The sequence below is a fragment of the Rutilus rutilus genome (genome assembly GCF_951802725.1).
Source record: "Rutilus rutilus genome assembly, chromosome: 19".
Classification (NCBI taxonomy): Eukaryota; Metazoa; Chordata; class Actinopteri; order Cypriniformes; family Leuciscidae; genus Rutilus; species Rutilus rutilus.
The window spans coordinates 20068550-20084243 of record NC_140232.1 but is presented as its reverse complement, the minus strand read 5'-3'; the positions used below and the strand labels follow the sequence as shown (position 1 = coordinate 20084243).

At 39.6% G+C, this 15694-nt stretch overlaps 1 protein-coding gene across 2 annotated transcripts; it reads left to right on the top strand.

Annotated features, from left to right (window-relative positions):
* Positions 1-1146: 1146 nt before the first annotated feature.
* On the top strand, positions 1147-9467 carry slc52a3-1 (solute carrier family 52 member 3-1). 2 transcript variants are annotated; one of them, XM_084388732.1, is made up of 4 exons: positions 1147-1244; positions 5867-7032; positions 7668-7791; positions 8384-8898. In XM_084388732.1, exons 2-4 carry the CDS (start codon positions 6023-6025, stop codon positions 8594-8596), a joined length of 1347 nt encoding a protein of 448 aa, XP_084244858.1. In that variant the 5' UTR covers positions 1147-1244; positions 5867-6022; the 3' UTR covers positions 8597-8898. The 2 variants fall into 2 exon arrangements, with proteins under 2 accessions (XP_084244858.1, XP_084244857.1); XM_084388731.1 differs by lacking the exon at positions 1147-1244 and adding an exon at positions 1600-1828 and having other exon boundaries at positions 8384-9467.
* The last annotated feature ends 6227 nt before the right edge of the window (positions 9468-15694 follow it).

Here is a 15694-nt window from a genome sequence, read left to right as displayed (position 1 = left end):
CATGAAGTGAATCTCCCGTTCCACCACATCACAGAGTTGCTCTATTGGATTGAGATCTGGTGACTGTGAAGGCCATTTGAGTATAGTGACCGCATTACCATGTTCAAGAAACCAGTTTGAGGTGATGTGAGCTTTGTGACATGGCGCGTTATCCTGCTGGAAGCAGCCATCAGAAGATGGTACACTGTGGTCATAAAGGAAAGGACATGGTCAGCAACAATACTCAGGTAGGCTGTGGCATTTAAATGATGCTCAATTGGTACTCAAAGTGTGCCAAGAAAATATCCCCTACACCATTACAACACCAGCACCAGCCTGAACCGTCAATACAAGGCAGGATGGATCCATGCTTTCATGTTGTCTACACCAAATTCTGACCAAACCACCTGAATGTCGCAGAAGAAATCAAGAATCATCAGACCAGGCAGTTTTTCCCAATCTTCTATTGTCCAATTTTGGTGGGCCCATAGCCTCAGTTTGCTGTTCTTACCTTTAAGGTTCGATGTGTAGTGCGTTCAGAAATGCTCTTCTGCAAACCTTGGTTGTAACGAGTGGTTATTTGAGATACTGTTGCTTGCCTTTCTATCAGCTCGAACCAGTCCGGGCTGTGTTTCTCAAAAGCATCGTGAGCTAAGTTGATTGTAGAGACCATTTGTGGCAATGGTTGTGCGTGAAAATCCAAGTAAATCACCAGTTTCTGAAATACTCAGACCAGCCCGTCTGGCACCAACAACCATGCCGCATTCAAAGTCACTTTAAATCACCTTTCTTCCCCATTCTGACGCTCAGTTTGAACTTCAGCGGATCGTCTTGACCATGTCTACATGCCTTCATGCATTGAGTTGCTGCCGTGTGAATGGCTGGTTAGATATTTTCGTTATGATCTGTGAACCTTTGGCTGCTATCTTACCCCATCTGGCTTCAAGTCATTGACTTTTGTTTGTGTCTGATTTCTGGTAAAGTCATTTATGTACTCATGGGTCTCATCTATACATAAATAAAGGCCTGATGCCTTTATGTAATGCGTTAATAGTTCTAATAAATCTTTCTTTTTAGGTACAAGTTCAAAACCTAAAAGAAGCTGTTAATTAGTAATGAGGGTAGTAAAGTATATGTGGGTCACACGTCACACCATATAAAGCTGCACTTATACTGTATGCTGTGCCAGAATGAGCTTTGGGTTGTGATGTTTTGTGATTGATTCAATATCTGCTATGAGAGTATACAAATAAACAGCACCTAAGGTAAGTTTAATGTTTTGTAAAGACTTTTAACGGTTCAAAGTTCCACACCGAGAACTTCAGATTGTGGTACAAGGACTATGGTTTAAATATGATGTGAATTGAAGTCTCTGTGCTCCACATTTGTTATTCTTGATGAAAGATATGATGGTTGAATAGGGTCAAAGTACATGCCGCAAAAGAGTTCAGGATATTCTGTTCACGATTAAATAATCGTGATACATCTCAGAGGCACAACAGGCTCACTGAACTCTGTCCTCCTGTAGTTGCACACTTTGATGCCAATGCTATAGTGCAAGAGTTATGCAGAAAAACTGGACCAGCTAAAAGGCCATTTTGTTGCAGTGTCATGTGACAGGAGAGTTATGCACTTCATTAGAGCGGGATGACCTTCATGAGACTCACCCACACTCATACGCTGAGGTTAAAAACCACACTGTGGACATCTTTAGAGTTGAGAGGTTAACCGGTAACGAGATACAGGATTGCTGAATGAATGTCACTTCTATGACTTACCGGTTCGTAGAGCAAACTAAGGTCTGTGTCAGAAAGAAGAGCATGTTCTGTCTCATTGGCTCAGCAGTAATGTGAGTACTGAATTTGTTTAATGCTCCTCCAGTGAGATAACACATAAATCAGTCTTTTGTCCTGAGTTACAGGTATCGGATGTTTGCTTACATGCTGACTGAATATTTTCTTTTTTGTCTGAATATTGTCGCTTTTGTTGTCATGTTGGATATTACATGTATGCAAATCCAATGGTCTTTAACCGTTGACTGACAAGTTCATTTTAACTTTTAACATTGTCTTTGGTTGTATAAAAACCACCTAGACCACTGGATCCAGTTAACAGAATTAACAATTCATATTTGAATTTAGAATGATTACAGATTTTTGCTGTACTTTTTACAATAACAAGCCACATTAATACAGCAATTAACATTTTATTGTTGATTGTTCTAGTGCTGGTTTATAATAATTTTATTGCTATGCTGCAATAAAATATGCTGTTATGCAATAACTTTGTATTGCATGCAACATTTTGTAAGCTTACGGCCCATTCACACCGGACGCCGAAGCGACGCCGAAGCGGCGCGGAACGGAGGCCGCTTCCTTTCGGCGCCCATGTTAACCTATGGTGTCGTTCACACCAGACGCGGTGCGCCGCGGCTCGTCGCGGCCGGCCCGCGCCGTGAAGCGCCAGTTTCGGCGTCTGGTCTATTTTTTTCGCGAGCCGCGAGTGATCCGCGTCCATTCCGGCAGGAAGTCACACCAAGAAACACGAGACATCCGGTCAATTGTCAAAATATAAGCAATTTTCAAATTAAAATACCGCGAGTATTAACAAAAAGTATTAATACAAGAAGTGTACAAACTTCTTGGTTACAGAAACATGATGTATTCATTTTATGAGGTTACTTACTTACCCATGATGTAAAAAAATAGCTCTGAATAAACAACAACTGAGCAGAAGCTTGTAGACCGCCGCGGAGAATACGCGTCTAGTGTGAACAGGCAGGCGCCGGACCGCGCGTGATTTTCCGTTCCGCGTCGCTTCGGCGTCCTGTGTGAACCAGGGGTTAAAGTCCCTGTAAAGGCAATTCTATAAAAAAATTCTAAACACATTATAAATGTTAGAAATGTATTACTAAAACATATTACAAAGACTGTGAACTGTGAAGTACTGAATTGTGGAGTTAGACCGTTAAACAGTTTTTCACCATTGCTGTGTTCCGGATTTTTTGGGCGGGGCTAAAACGGGGGCTCGATGACGCACTGAAGCCCCTGAGCTCCTGGACACGCCCCTACTTGATGACGCACTGGAGCCCCTGACGCTGCCCCTCCCCTAACAATATAGCACATTCATTCACATCAGTTTGCCGATCGCGAGTTACTGTCAGTACTATTAGTTACTACAGCCTACAGTTTGCTAGCTAGCTATGCCTTCGTCACGGAAATGAGTACTACCTGGATGCGATCATGTACAAAACAGATCGGTGTCCTTATTTAAATTTCCGAAAAACGATCACATCAAGAAGAGGTGGATTAATTTTGTGAAGAGCCACCTTGATGGAGTGCTGAGGATCACCGCCAAAACCCGCCTCTGTAGTGATCATTTTACACGGGATAGTTTTATAAACTTTCGTCGGAGACAACTGGGATTCACAGATAATCCGCTGTTACTGGTGAATGGGGCCGAACCGATTATCTCCCGCCTCGGCCTTCATCCTCCCGTCGCGCCGACAACTGGTGCCATCGTCGGCAGTGCGAGCCCACCAATGAGTGTAAGTTGCCTTGTGTGCTTATGTTATAATTATGACCGCCGCTAGCGTAGCTAGCGAAAGCGGTCATATAGGGAATGTCAAAGGTTTTTTTTTGTTTGTTTTTTTGTCAATCTACTGAATTTTCCGTCAACGATACCATGGACACCGAAACACCGGGGAACATGAAATTTGGTGGGCATGTAGCCCCACTAGACTTTTACGGAAAAATTTTGTTTGGTCCCCGGGGGCCACTCCCCCCCCGCGCTGGGCCCCCCCAAACCCAAAAAATGCAGTTTTTCCTAAATAACTACCTGAACCGTGGCACCGAGGATGAAGAAATTTGCAAAGTATGTTGGTCTTAAGGGCCCACATCAACCTAGCCCATAATCGATTGTCAAAGTTTTTTAGGTTTTTTTTCCCGTCAATCTACTGAATTTTCCGTCAACGATACCAGGGACACCAAAACACCGGGGAACATGAAATTTGGTGGGCATGTAGCCCCACTAGACTTTTACGGAAAAATTTCGTTTGGTCCCCGGGGGCCACTCCCCCCCCGCGCTGGGCCCCCCCCCCAACCCAAAAAATGCAGTTTTTCCTAAATAACTACTTGAACCGTGGAACCGAGGATGAAGACATTTTTATGGTATGTTGGTCTTAAGGGCCCACATCAACCTAGCCCATAATCACTCATTTGTGATTTGCGCCCCTCCCATAAAAAATGAAAATGCAATATTATTCTGCTTTAATCGCCCCTATCTTCAGTGGAGATGTTCAGAACTGCACCATATTTAATGTGTATGATTAACTTGACATCCTCTGGGGGTATCCTCTGCTAAGTTTCGTAGAATTTCATCCATGGGGGGGTATAAAATAAATTCATTTATGTGCACATTTAGTGACTGTACACTCATCGGCCTGTAGATGGTGAGATGGTGCTGTTGAGCGAAGGGTTGCTGGTTTAGGATGATACTGTCACACACACACATGCAGGAATACAAACAAACGCAAGCAAGCACACACACTGACATCCACACGCACAGACACACACCCATACACACACATACAAATCCACATGCACAGACACACACACACAAACACACATGCGCACACACAAACACACACACACATACACACACACACAGACAGACATGCACATACTACTACTTTTTTTAGGTATATACATAAACACGCAATACAGCCAAATTGCTCCACGTCATTTATTTTTGTGGAAAGCCAGTGCAGGCCAGAGCGGCGGTCATATTTTGTACCGCCATGCGGTACATATAGTTATAGTAGGTAACGTTAGTCCAGGCTCGAACATGGCTTTGTAAAACCTAGGAGCATCCATTCCGGCTGTAGCGGTGACAGTTGAGTGTGGCGACGGCAGCTTTCCTGCGAGTGGGCGTGGTTTCAGCGCAGCCAGCGGACACGCCCCCAGCGTTTGAGAGCAGAGACTACTGCTCATTTTTTTCAAGATTTTGATAGCTTATTTTATGTACTTGCCGGCTTTTTTTTATCATTCAAATTTGGCTGGGTGGCTAATAACACATGTTTCTGTGGTGTGACAAACTCAGAACACATACTTAATTTTGACTTTACAGGGACTTTAAAGTTTGATGTAATAATATAATAATATAATAATATATATATATATATATATATACAGTAGTCAAAATTTGAAGTGGATCAAAAAAGTTCATCAAAGTCGCCTAAGACAAGAATGGGTATTGTTCAAAATTCATGTATAACTTTGATGAAAGGTTTTGATCCACTTCAAATGTTGACTACTGTATACATGTATATATGTTGTTTATAAGTTTGGAATTAGTATTTTTTATCAAAGGTTTGGGATGAGTATTTTTATCAAAGGAAATTAAAGTAATATTTGTTTTTCATTAAGGATGCTTTAAAATGATCAAAAGTGACAGTAAGGCCTTTTAAATTGTTATTTCAATAAAATGCTGTTCTTTTGAACTTTGTTCATCAAATAATTCTAATACAAATATATTAAGGTTTGCACAAAGATATGCAGAACAACTGTTTTCAGCAATGATAATAGTAAGAAATGTTTCTTGAGCAGCAAATCAGCATTGAATGATTTCTGAAGGATCATGTGACACTGCTGAAAATTCAGCTTTGTCATTACAGGAATACATTACATGGTAAAATACTGTATTAGTTTTTTTTTACAGTATTTTTATATAAATGCAGCCTTGGTGAGCATAAAAGACTAAAAACATTACAAATATCTTACTGACCCCAACATTTTGAACAGTTGAATATATAGTCTTAATTCCCAGGGTTGTGCAATGGTTCCTCTGTCAGAGATGTCATATTATGTTTTTTTTTCTCTCTTTAAAGGTAATCTGATGTTTTGGCAAGGCAAGAAGAGAAGACCACAGCCCAACTGAAGTGGCGTCACACAATATAAAATACCGAAGAGTCACACAGTTGAAATTTGTCTGACATCAGATATTTCTTCAACTACCCGTTTGCCCTCTGATAAAGACGTTCACTATGCCTTTGTACATCCATGTCTTGGCGTGTGCTTTCGGTCTGGGCTCCTGGGTGTCCATTAATGGCTTGTGGGTAGAACTTCCCCTGATAGTCAATGTTCTACCAGAGGGTTGGGACTTGCCATCATACCTCACAGTCATCATTCAGCTTGCCAACTTAGGGCCTTTGCTGGTGACCCTGGCACACAAATTCTGTCCTGGAAGACTACGGGAAAATCTCGTCATCTATGCGGTCCTGTCAATCGGTGTTGTAGCCTGCGTCCTACTGGCTGTGTTTTGGAAGAACACCACCATGCTTCTCGGTCAACCGCGTAGCACAGCATTTTTCATCCTCACATTTTTTCTTGCTCTAGTCGATTGCACCTCATCTGTAACCTTCCTGCCATTCATGATGCAACTTCCAGCCAAATACATCACCACATACTTCATTGGAGAAGGTCTGAGCGGTCTGGTTCCAGGCCTGGTGGCGCTGGCGCAAGGGGTTGGAATGTCAGAATGTGTCAATGTGTCGCACGTGTCAGATAACCTCACAGACTTCGAACCTCCGACCTTCATTGTGGAGACGCAGTACCTCCCTCCCAATTTCTCCACTGAGATCTTCTTCTCTTTCCTGGCCGTAATGACAGCAATAAGCATGGGTGCCTTCCTCATATTAAACCGTCTGCCTCGCACCTTTGAACTATCCACTGAAAATCTCGTCCCGGACTCAGATGCCGTGGCAACAGTCTGCAGTGGTTTGGAGGGCCCCGTGGACCCCAATCCAAACAGTCAAGAGGAAGAGGAAAAGAAGCAGATCAGAGTGCTACTTCCTAAACCGCTGCACTCCGACTATCAGCTGGCGTTCATCTATTGTATGGTGGTGTGGGTGAATGGTGCAACGAACGGACTGCTGCCCTCAGTGCAGACATTCTCCTGTATGCCTTACGGAAATATGGCCTATCACCTGTCAGCCGCTCTGTCGGCGGTAGCCAATCCAGTGGCGTGCATCATAGCCATGTTTTTCCCCAAACGGTATATATCTCCACTTTTAATTACAATCAGGGCTTGACATTAACTTATTTTTGCTCACCAGCCACTGTGGCTATTGGTTTTCCAAAGTTACTAGCCACTTAGCATTTTCACTGGCCACAATTTTGACATCGATACCATAGGGAAAAACTGCCATATAGATATTTTTAATATTATCTCATAATTTGGCAGCCGGTATATTAGGCTGCTGTCACTTTAAGACCTGACGCACGGACCCAGTATACTGTTTTATAAAGTCAATATACTTGGCTTTATCTGCACGCACTTTGGGTGTGAGCACAAAATCTGCGGGTATGAGTCAAATTATGCTCAATACGTGCAATCCCTCATCGAAATTCAAGCCCTGTAACACCAACAATATTCATCCAGAGCAAAAGTGGGCTAGTAGGACTGACTGTTACACGCCACCGCTGAAATCCACCCATATTTGGCGGGTGTTAATGTCAAGCCCTGATTACAATTTTGTGTTCTATTAAGTAGATCATTTGTTTTAAAGATATGTTCCCTTAGTGTGTAAAATGAATGAAAAACATGGAATAATGTTTATTTTAAAGCAAATTTTAAGAAAGGTTCATAATGGGAGTTTGACTAAAAGTGAGTATATTATTCTCTTCCAGTTCATTAGTGTTTCTGGGCGTCCTGTGTCTGCTGGGGTCTGTATTTGGAGGCTACAACATGGCCATGGCTGCCATGAGTCCCTGCCCATTACTCCAACATACACCTCTAGGGGACGCTATTATAGTAAGTTCCCTTTTAATGTAATCAGCCCATTTCTAGAAGATTCTGTCTAAATGTTTAGCTTTACATGAATCTATTGTTGATTCTATTCAGAATTAAATGTTAAAAGATCAATGTAAATGGTTCAGCAAAACTATTTTGTTCCTCAGGCTACAAATAAAAAAAAATGTAAAACAGTCGTGGCTAATGCCGGATAAGTGAAGGAAAAAACAATATTAAACTCTCAAAAAAGTAACCTTCTGAATTATAATGGAACCTAGTGAACATCACAAATGATTAGAGCTTGATTTGGGATAATGCTTAAACGTCCAGGATAGAAAAATCCAGACCCATGTGCCCAAGTTTCAAAGTCGAGTGTTTGCGTCACTAGTAATGATGAGTTGTGTAATTGCAGACTTATTAAACACTGGGTGAGATGAGATATAGGCTACTACTCTTTCTCAACACCTCAGTATAATACCCTGATAACTAACTACTTCAGATATACTGTCACAGACATGACAGGTTCTCTATATATATTAATGAACATATATTAATCTGACAAGCATCTGACGACCTATTTGTCACTCTTTTTTTATGTTTCAACTTGTTTCAGGTTTTGTCATGGGTTTTCTTTACTGGTCTGCTGTCCTATGTGAAGGTGATGGTAGGTGTGATTCTGAGGGACCGGAGTCACAGCGCCCTCGTGTGGTGTGGAGCAGCAGTGCAGACAGGATCTTTATTGGGCTCCTTCATTATGTTCCCCCTGGTTAACATCTATCATCTATTCCAGTCGGGGGACGTTTGCAACACCAAATGCCCATTATAATAAGAGTTTAATAAGACTAACAGGGAAATGAACTGCTAACTCATTTTCACATCATAGCTGAGCTAATGATGGTGACATAATGAACTAACATTTGGCACTTACTTGCTCTTCTCTTTTGTTTTCACATTAATTTAACATTTGTACATCTTTTATATTACTGTGGATTATTATTTATGATGTTGTGAGTTTTTGGAAACATTTACAAGTGTTTCTGAATCATTTGTGGATTACTGGTATGTTGTTTCAATATTATCAGATGGCAAAATCAGATGTTTTAGATTAAATTAATGTTACGCTCTATCAGTCAAAGACTACATAAATAATTTTGACTCGTCCCTCAATCTGTAAAAGAAAATGAAAGCGCTCACAATGGAAGTCCATAGACTCATGAATCATGTTCTGTAAACACTCCCTTTCTGTTCCTTGTACATATAATGTCAAAGCTTCAGGGTGCAGTGGGTGTATATGGTCATGTCAAGAGTTTTCTGATAACTTGTAAAACATATTTATCTCAGTGCCATTTTCATATGTAAATCTTTAGGCTATACTGTCAAAACTATGCATTTTAACTAAGCATTTTAACATTTATCAATACAATGTCTTGCCCCATAGACTACAACTGCAAGTACATTGCTGTACACACAACTGGAGGGATAAGTCGAAATTATTTTCTGTGATAAACAGAACCTGGAAGCAACATGCCGTGGCACCTATGTCATCGCTAGATGGCGCTCATTTGCTGGATATTTTGCTGATGATGCAACTGCTCTTTTGCAAGACAGGCTTCAGAGTAAACTTCTGATTGACAGTGTTACTGACAGCAGCCCCAAAAATTCAAATTCATTTAAAATAAATAAATCAAGCTAAATACTACTGATGTTGCGTTCGATATTGAAGCTTGATTCACCAAAAACGTGATCTCTGATGTCTGAAGCTCCGCTCATCTAAGAACCACGACTGCTTTAGTATCTGGTTCGTAAGGAGCGAGTTTTCCTAACTGTAAAACAATTATTTTTTATTTTTTTTACAATACATACCATAATTTATGTATGAAGCCCACTGCTCATTTAACCAAGGAATAACAGCTGAAACCAGGACTGAAGCATGGTTAAAATAGACGGATCACAGATTTTATTCATGAATTTGTTTCATTCATTTGAATTATTTTATTGTTAATGCAGAGACACAAATTAATCACTTCAACAGTGGCTTTTATATATATATATAAAAACGACCTTTTTACGATAAAGTTGAGAGAGAAGCCTCTGGTTTTTGCAAAGCTTTGTTTATCCTTCACTACTACTTGTCATTTACTGGAAACGTTTATTGAGCTTCATCCCAAGCAACTTGCAGAGACGTCTCTCCTGTAATAACCTGGGATTCAATGTCTTGCTCAAGGGCACAAATTGTGATTGTGATCTCAATAAATCCCCAGTTCTTGAGTTGCACATTTTGGAATCAATCTGGCAACGTCTGAGCTAGCGGTCTAGATTTTGAATCAGTAGACTTCGACCACCCACATCAATTTCTGAGTCAACCGACTGTTATTTTATTTATGCCAATAAGGGTGCCGTTACCGTACCATTTGTGCCAACCTAAAACCAATTCTGCCACTGACAACATCTGATTTAACACCCTCACAGAAAAAAAATCTATTTAAAGACAATGCAAATCAGCCCAAGAACACGCATGTACCCTAAGAAATCAACCAAAGCCTGACCTTTGGCTGCGGTTATAAAGTTAAATCTCCGGACAGGTGATCAAACTGATGAGGAGAGACAAAAAATGAGCAGTATTATAACACTTATCCTGAGGGATTCAAAAGACGGACAAAGAGAGACATGGAGAGTAAAGGAGAGAGTGGTGTCAGCTGCTGACCCTGATTCTTGGGCACTAAGGAATGCTTGACTGATCCTAACGTGGCGTAAAAAGCCTAAATGACCTCCTACACAAAGCCTGGGGGTCAGAGGTCAGGAGATCATGCAGATGCTGCCTCCTCACTGTAGTCAGCATCTTGATCTCCACAAAGAAACATCTGAGGATCATATGGGTCTATCTGTGAGACAGTTTAAATACTGACAATACAAAATATTAATATAATTACATAAATATATACAGACTATAACTTGTATTGTTTTTCATCGAGTTCCAGTGATTATAAAGGAAGCCACTGATTCGTGCTGTTCAAACACTCACCGACTCACTTTACAAGCTGAAGACGGTCATAAACCACTTTTCTGTGCTGGTTTATCCACTTAAGGGCCCAATTGTTCAGCTGTGAAAAATGGGGTAGAAATAGCCGAGTGCCAGGATAATTAGTTCAATTTCTTGGATCTATGTCTTTCTGTCTCTCTCTCTGTCCCTTTGTGCTACTATGGTATTGACATGCAAAGTGTTTGCTGAGGAGAGTGTATGATTCTCTGGCTGAGTGTCAGATGGTCTTTCACTCTCCCAGCTGGTCCAAGAGCGCGTAGCCACCTGGTTTCCTTCTTTTCGGTCACGTGAGACCTGCAGAGGGTTGAGGGCTCTTTAAAAATCACTGCTGCGAGTTCCATCTGCTCTGGACCAAACTTCAACAACATCAACATGCCCTTAAGTCTCCTAGCCGATCAGCCGAGACTCCGCTCGCCGAAACATGCTGCGTCTGAACGGAAAAGTGGCACGCTGATGTTCTTTAGCTCAGTGAAGGAGAGAACATGGGATGGAAGAAGGGGAAGACAATGACAAGGCTTTCTGCACCGCTCTATTTTAGGCTTTCTTCATCACTCACACTGACCTTGATTCGTTGTAGTGTAAAGTGGGAGTAAATAGTATATATTGGTAGTTGGAATTTGCTTCAGGATCCAGCTTTTAAAGGTTTTATCAACATTACAATTACAAATTTTTTTTGTAAATGTACAATACTGTTCAAAGTTCATTTTTTTTAATGGTTTTGAAAGAAGTATCTGACCAAGGCTGCATTTATTTGATCCAAAATAAAGTAACAACAGTAATATTGTGAAATATTTTTTACAATTTAAAATATTTTACAGTAGATTTGAAAGTTTTCTATTTAGTTTTAAAATGCAATTTATTCCTGTAATGACAAAGCTGAATTTTCAGCATAATTACTCCAGTCTTCAGTGTCACATAACCCTTCAGAAATCATTCTAATATGCTGATTTGATGCTCAAGAAACATTTCTCATAATCAATGTTGAAAAAAGTTATGTTGGTTAATATTTTTATGAAAACTGTGACTGTGACAAACACTTATCCACATTATAAAATTCACTACACTATAGTATACTAAGTGACAGATGAATTTGCACCATAATATTGTAGTTAATAATCAGTAAGAGTTGATAATCAGGTCAGACCTGCAATGTTTGGGTGGCAACCCATTAGTTGAGAAACACTCATTTTCAGTTCCTGTCAGAAGGTCATGTAATTATGTAAAACTATACTTTCCCCGGCATTCCAATAATTTGAGATAAAACGTTACAAAATCCATCATTATGAAACGCTGGAATTGTAGCATGATGACTTTTGAGTGCTTCTGCATCTTCCTTCATTGGTCTTCTGCGCTCAGCTGTTTAAGCATCATAGCGTGATCATTGATGACATTTTAATAAACCGCGCTCTATGTCATTCACACTGTCTGGCAGATGTAAATGTTTCCTCCCCTTTATCGTACCGGAGAGGTTCAGCGAGGGTCAACTAAGACCCTTGGGAACCTTTAGTTGCTGAGGGTGTTTGTTGGGACATATGGGCACTGTTTAGGATGTGAAACACTATGAGGAAGTGAGAGGCTGTTAGTCTGTTGTAGTGACTTCATTATTGCTCACTTATGGTTGAAAGTATCTGAGGTCTTTTGCGGTCAGAAAATTCTTGAGGTCAGTAAATCTTTGTTTGACGTGCATTGTTTGAGGATATCCTCAACAGACTTTTCTGGGGGATTCAAGGTCATTCATTGTATAAAAGAAAAAAGGAGATTTAATAAGATGCAAGAGATTTAAGAGATATATATATAGATTTAAATTCCTCATCAGTAGCTTCATTCGGCCTCACACATCTCAATGGAGGATTAGATCTAAGAAATTCCCCTCCAGGATGCCTGAATGCTAATTAAAACTGTGTTAGTGGGTGCGGATGACCTTGACGACAGGCACATCTGAAGAATAGCACATGAACTGTATAAGCTTGAGCGTGGCACATTAATGCAACAGAACTTCAGTCACTCTATCTGTACTTTGCCATCATCTCTCATGCAAATGCGTTATGAGGCCATTCTAGAGGTAAAACAACAGATGGCTAGATCTGGGTGATACAGATACAAATCTTGCAATGTTTTCACTCTTTCGACCATATTCAGCATATCTTGTGACGCTTATGTACTTAAAGGGATAGTTCACCCAAAATGTTTTAATTCTGTCATGAACTCACCTTCAAACTTGTAATTTCTTTCTTCTGCTGAACACAAAAGAAGATGTTTTGAAAAATGTTTGGTAACCAAACTGTTGATGGGCCCCATTGACTTGCATAGTATTTTTTCCCTTGTATGGTAGTTTCGTAGTTTCATCTACCACAATACATTGAAAATCAGAAGATAGAAAATCTCAGACTTTATCATATACATTGCTCATGTGCTCATGTGTCTGTGTTGTTGATGTCCTACAAAAAATTATATCACTTCCTGGGGGATGATGTCATTATGGATCTGGCTTTAGTTAGATAAAGGGATTTTAAAAAAGATTAACAGAACACACGAAAATGAGGACACAGGAAAATCCTATGAAATGATTAACCATTAATATATGGCAAAAATGTCAATGTCTACTCAAAACTAAAAAAATTACTTAAACATTTTCAAAATCACCCCTATGTTAACTTAATTTTGAACACTGATTATAATATAAAATGTTTTTCGACCACCAAATCAGCATATTATAATGATCATGTGACTGAAGACTGGAGTAACGATGCTTCTGAAAATTCAGCTTTGCCATCACAGTAATACATGTCATTTTAAAATATATTAAAATAGAAAACAGTTTTTTTTTTTTTTACTGTAATAATATTTTGCAACATTAGATTTTTGACTGTATTTTGATCAAACGAATGCAGCCTTTGTAAGCATGAGACTTCTTTCAAAACATCACACTTTTGAATGGTAGTGTATGGTGGGGTATGAAAATGTATTGTAAAACAATATGTGAATGATCCGACTTTAACGCTGTTTTTGCTGCTGAATTTTATATGTGAAAATCATCCAAAGAGAAGGACAAATCAACATCACAAGACACACACACACACACACACATGCAAACACACACTGAACACTTGGCTGCAGTTTTCACTGATATTTTGCCACTTTGCTATCTCTCTGTTGTCCCTGAAGGAAACTTTAACTTCTCCATCTCTCCTTTCAATATGTCTCTGTCTACCTCCAGCTCTTCATCTATCTCCTTCCACTCCTTCATCTATCTCCTTCCACTCCTTCATCTCTTCCTCCATTTTTCCTCTTCTTCCATCTCATCCAGCTGATTTATGATTTTTACCTACGTCTGGAAAGGACACTAGCAGCTTTCACATAATGAAAGGATGGAGAGAGTATCCATTTGGACCAGAGCCAGCCGAACACTATGAGCTCATCACCATGGTAACCTTCAGAGAGATCCTCACCTTTCCTGAGTCACTTCTGCTGTCATTGAGTTTTATGATGTTCATCTCTCTCTTTCTCTCTTTGCTTTCTGAACCTGCACTTTCACAGCACAAGGTAATTTGCACGAAATCAACAAGCTGCCATGAGAGCCCTGACTGACCCCTGAACCATAACAAGTGACTGTAGACTAGACTGGAGTGAAGAAAAGTTTATTTCACTTCATTAAAGGTGAAGGGTGTCTTTTCTGTGCCCTTAAATCAACCATTTCAAACAGGTGTCCAGTATCGAATCCAGAAGAATTAACATGGAATTTGTGAATTTAAGAGGGGAAAAATTTCACAGGGCCCTAATAAAAAAAAAACAGATTAATATTGTTGTTAAATTGTACAAGTTTTATTATTCCAATTAATTATACATGCTTTTTTTTTTTTTTTTTACTTGAGAATTTAATTTAGCCATTAAAAAGGATTCCAGAAAAAAATGGAAAACAATTTAAATTTCAAATAAATTATAAAAAAAAAAAACTGAATGAAAATAAAGTCAGGTCTGGGCCCATAAAAATGACAAACTAACCAGAACTAACTAACTGTATTCTGATTATGAGTATTCTTAAACATAATACAATCTAATTACAAGTATAAATTTTTTGGAATCTGATTACATAATCCAGATTACATGTAATCAGTTACTACACTGGACACAAAGTATTACAAATCATCATTTTGAGGAAACTGCTACATCTCTAATGATCTGAACTCTATAAATATATGTTTATATTACGGATTTGAAGAGTTTATAAATCAAATAAATATTGAATTAAAGATTTAATTGAAGATTTATCACTAATGAATGATGTTAATGATGATCATCTATACAAAAGTGAACACAAAAGTTGTTTGATAAAATCGTACTTTTACAGTCAGTATAACAATTGTGTATAAAACATTTACAAAACATACCAACAATCATCTGCTAACGTAGTTTAGTTCATCCGTATCATTTATTAAGCAAAAGTAGGAAACCACATAAACTACAAAACACTGACGCCTCCAAACAAACAACCTTTATTTTCCTCGCAAAGTAATATATTCTTGACTTTCCTTTCCATATTTTGCAAGGTCAATAAATAAAATAAGAGACTGCATACAGTTCATTTCAGTGCACTGACAATAGAGAGATTTGGGCCAACATTTGCCTCCCGGCTCGATCTCTCCATCTCTCTCTCACTGAACCGCTGCTGTTTATTCTACCTCACTGCTCCTTTATTTTCTCATGCGCTAACACCTAAACGCCTCACCTGGAGCCGAAGACTGACAGGACAGCACATCACGTTCCCCCACGGGCCTGTGTCTACTAAACTTTGCAGTCGGTCATGTTTCTGCAGCTTTCACATGTTGCACAAGTCCAGTGGAGTTGTGCAACACAGTCAGATCTGACAACAGCTGTCGTGCTCCG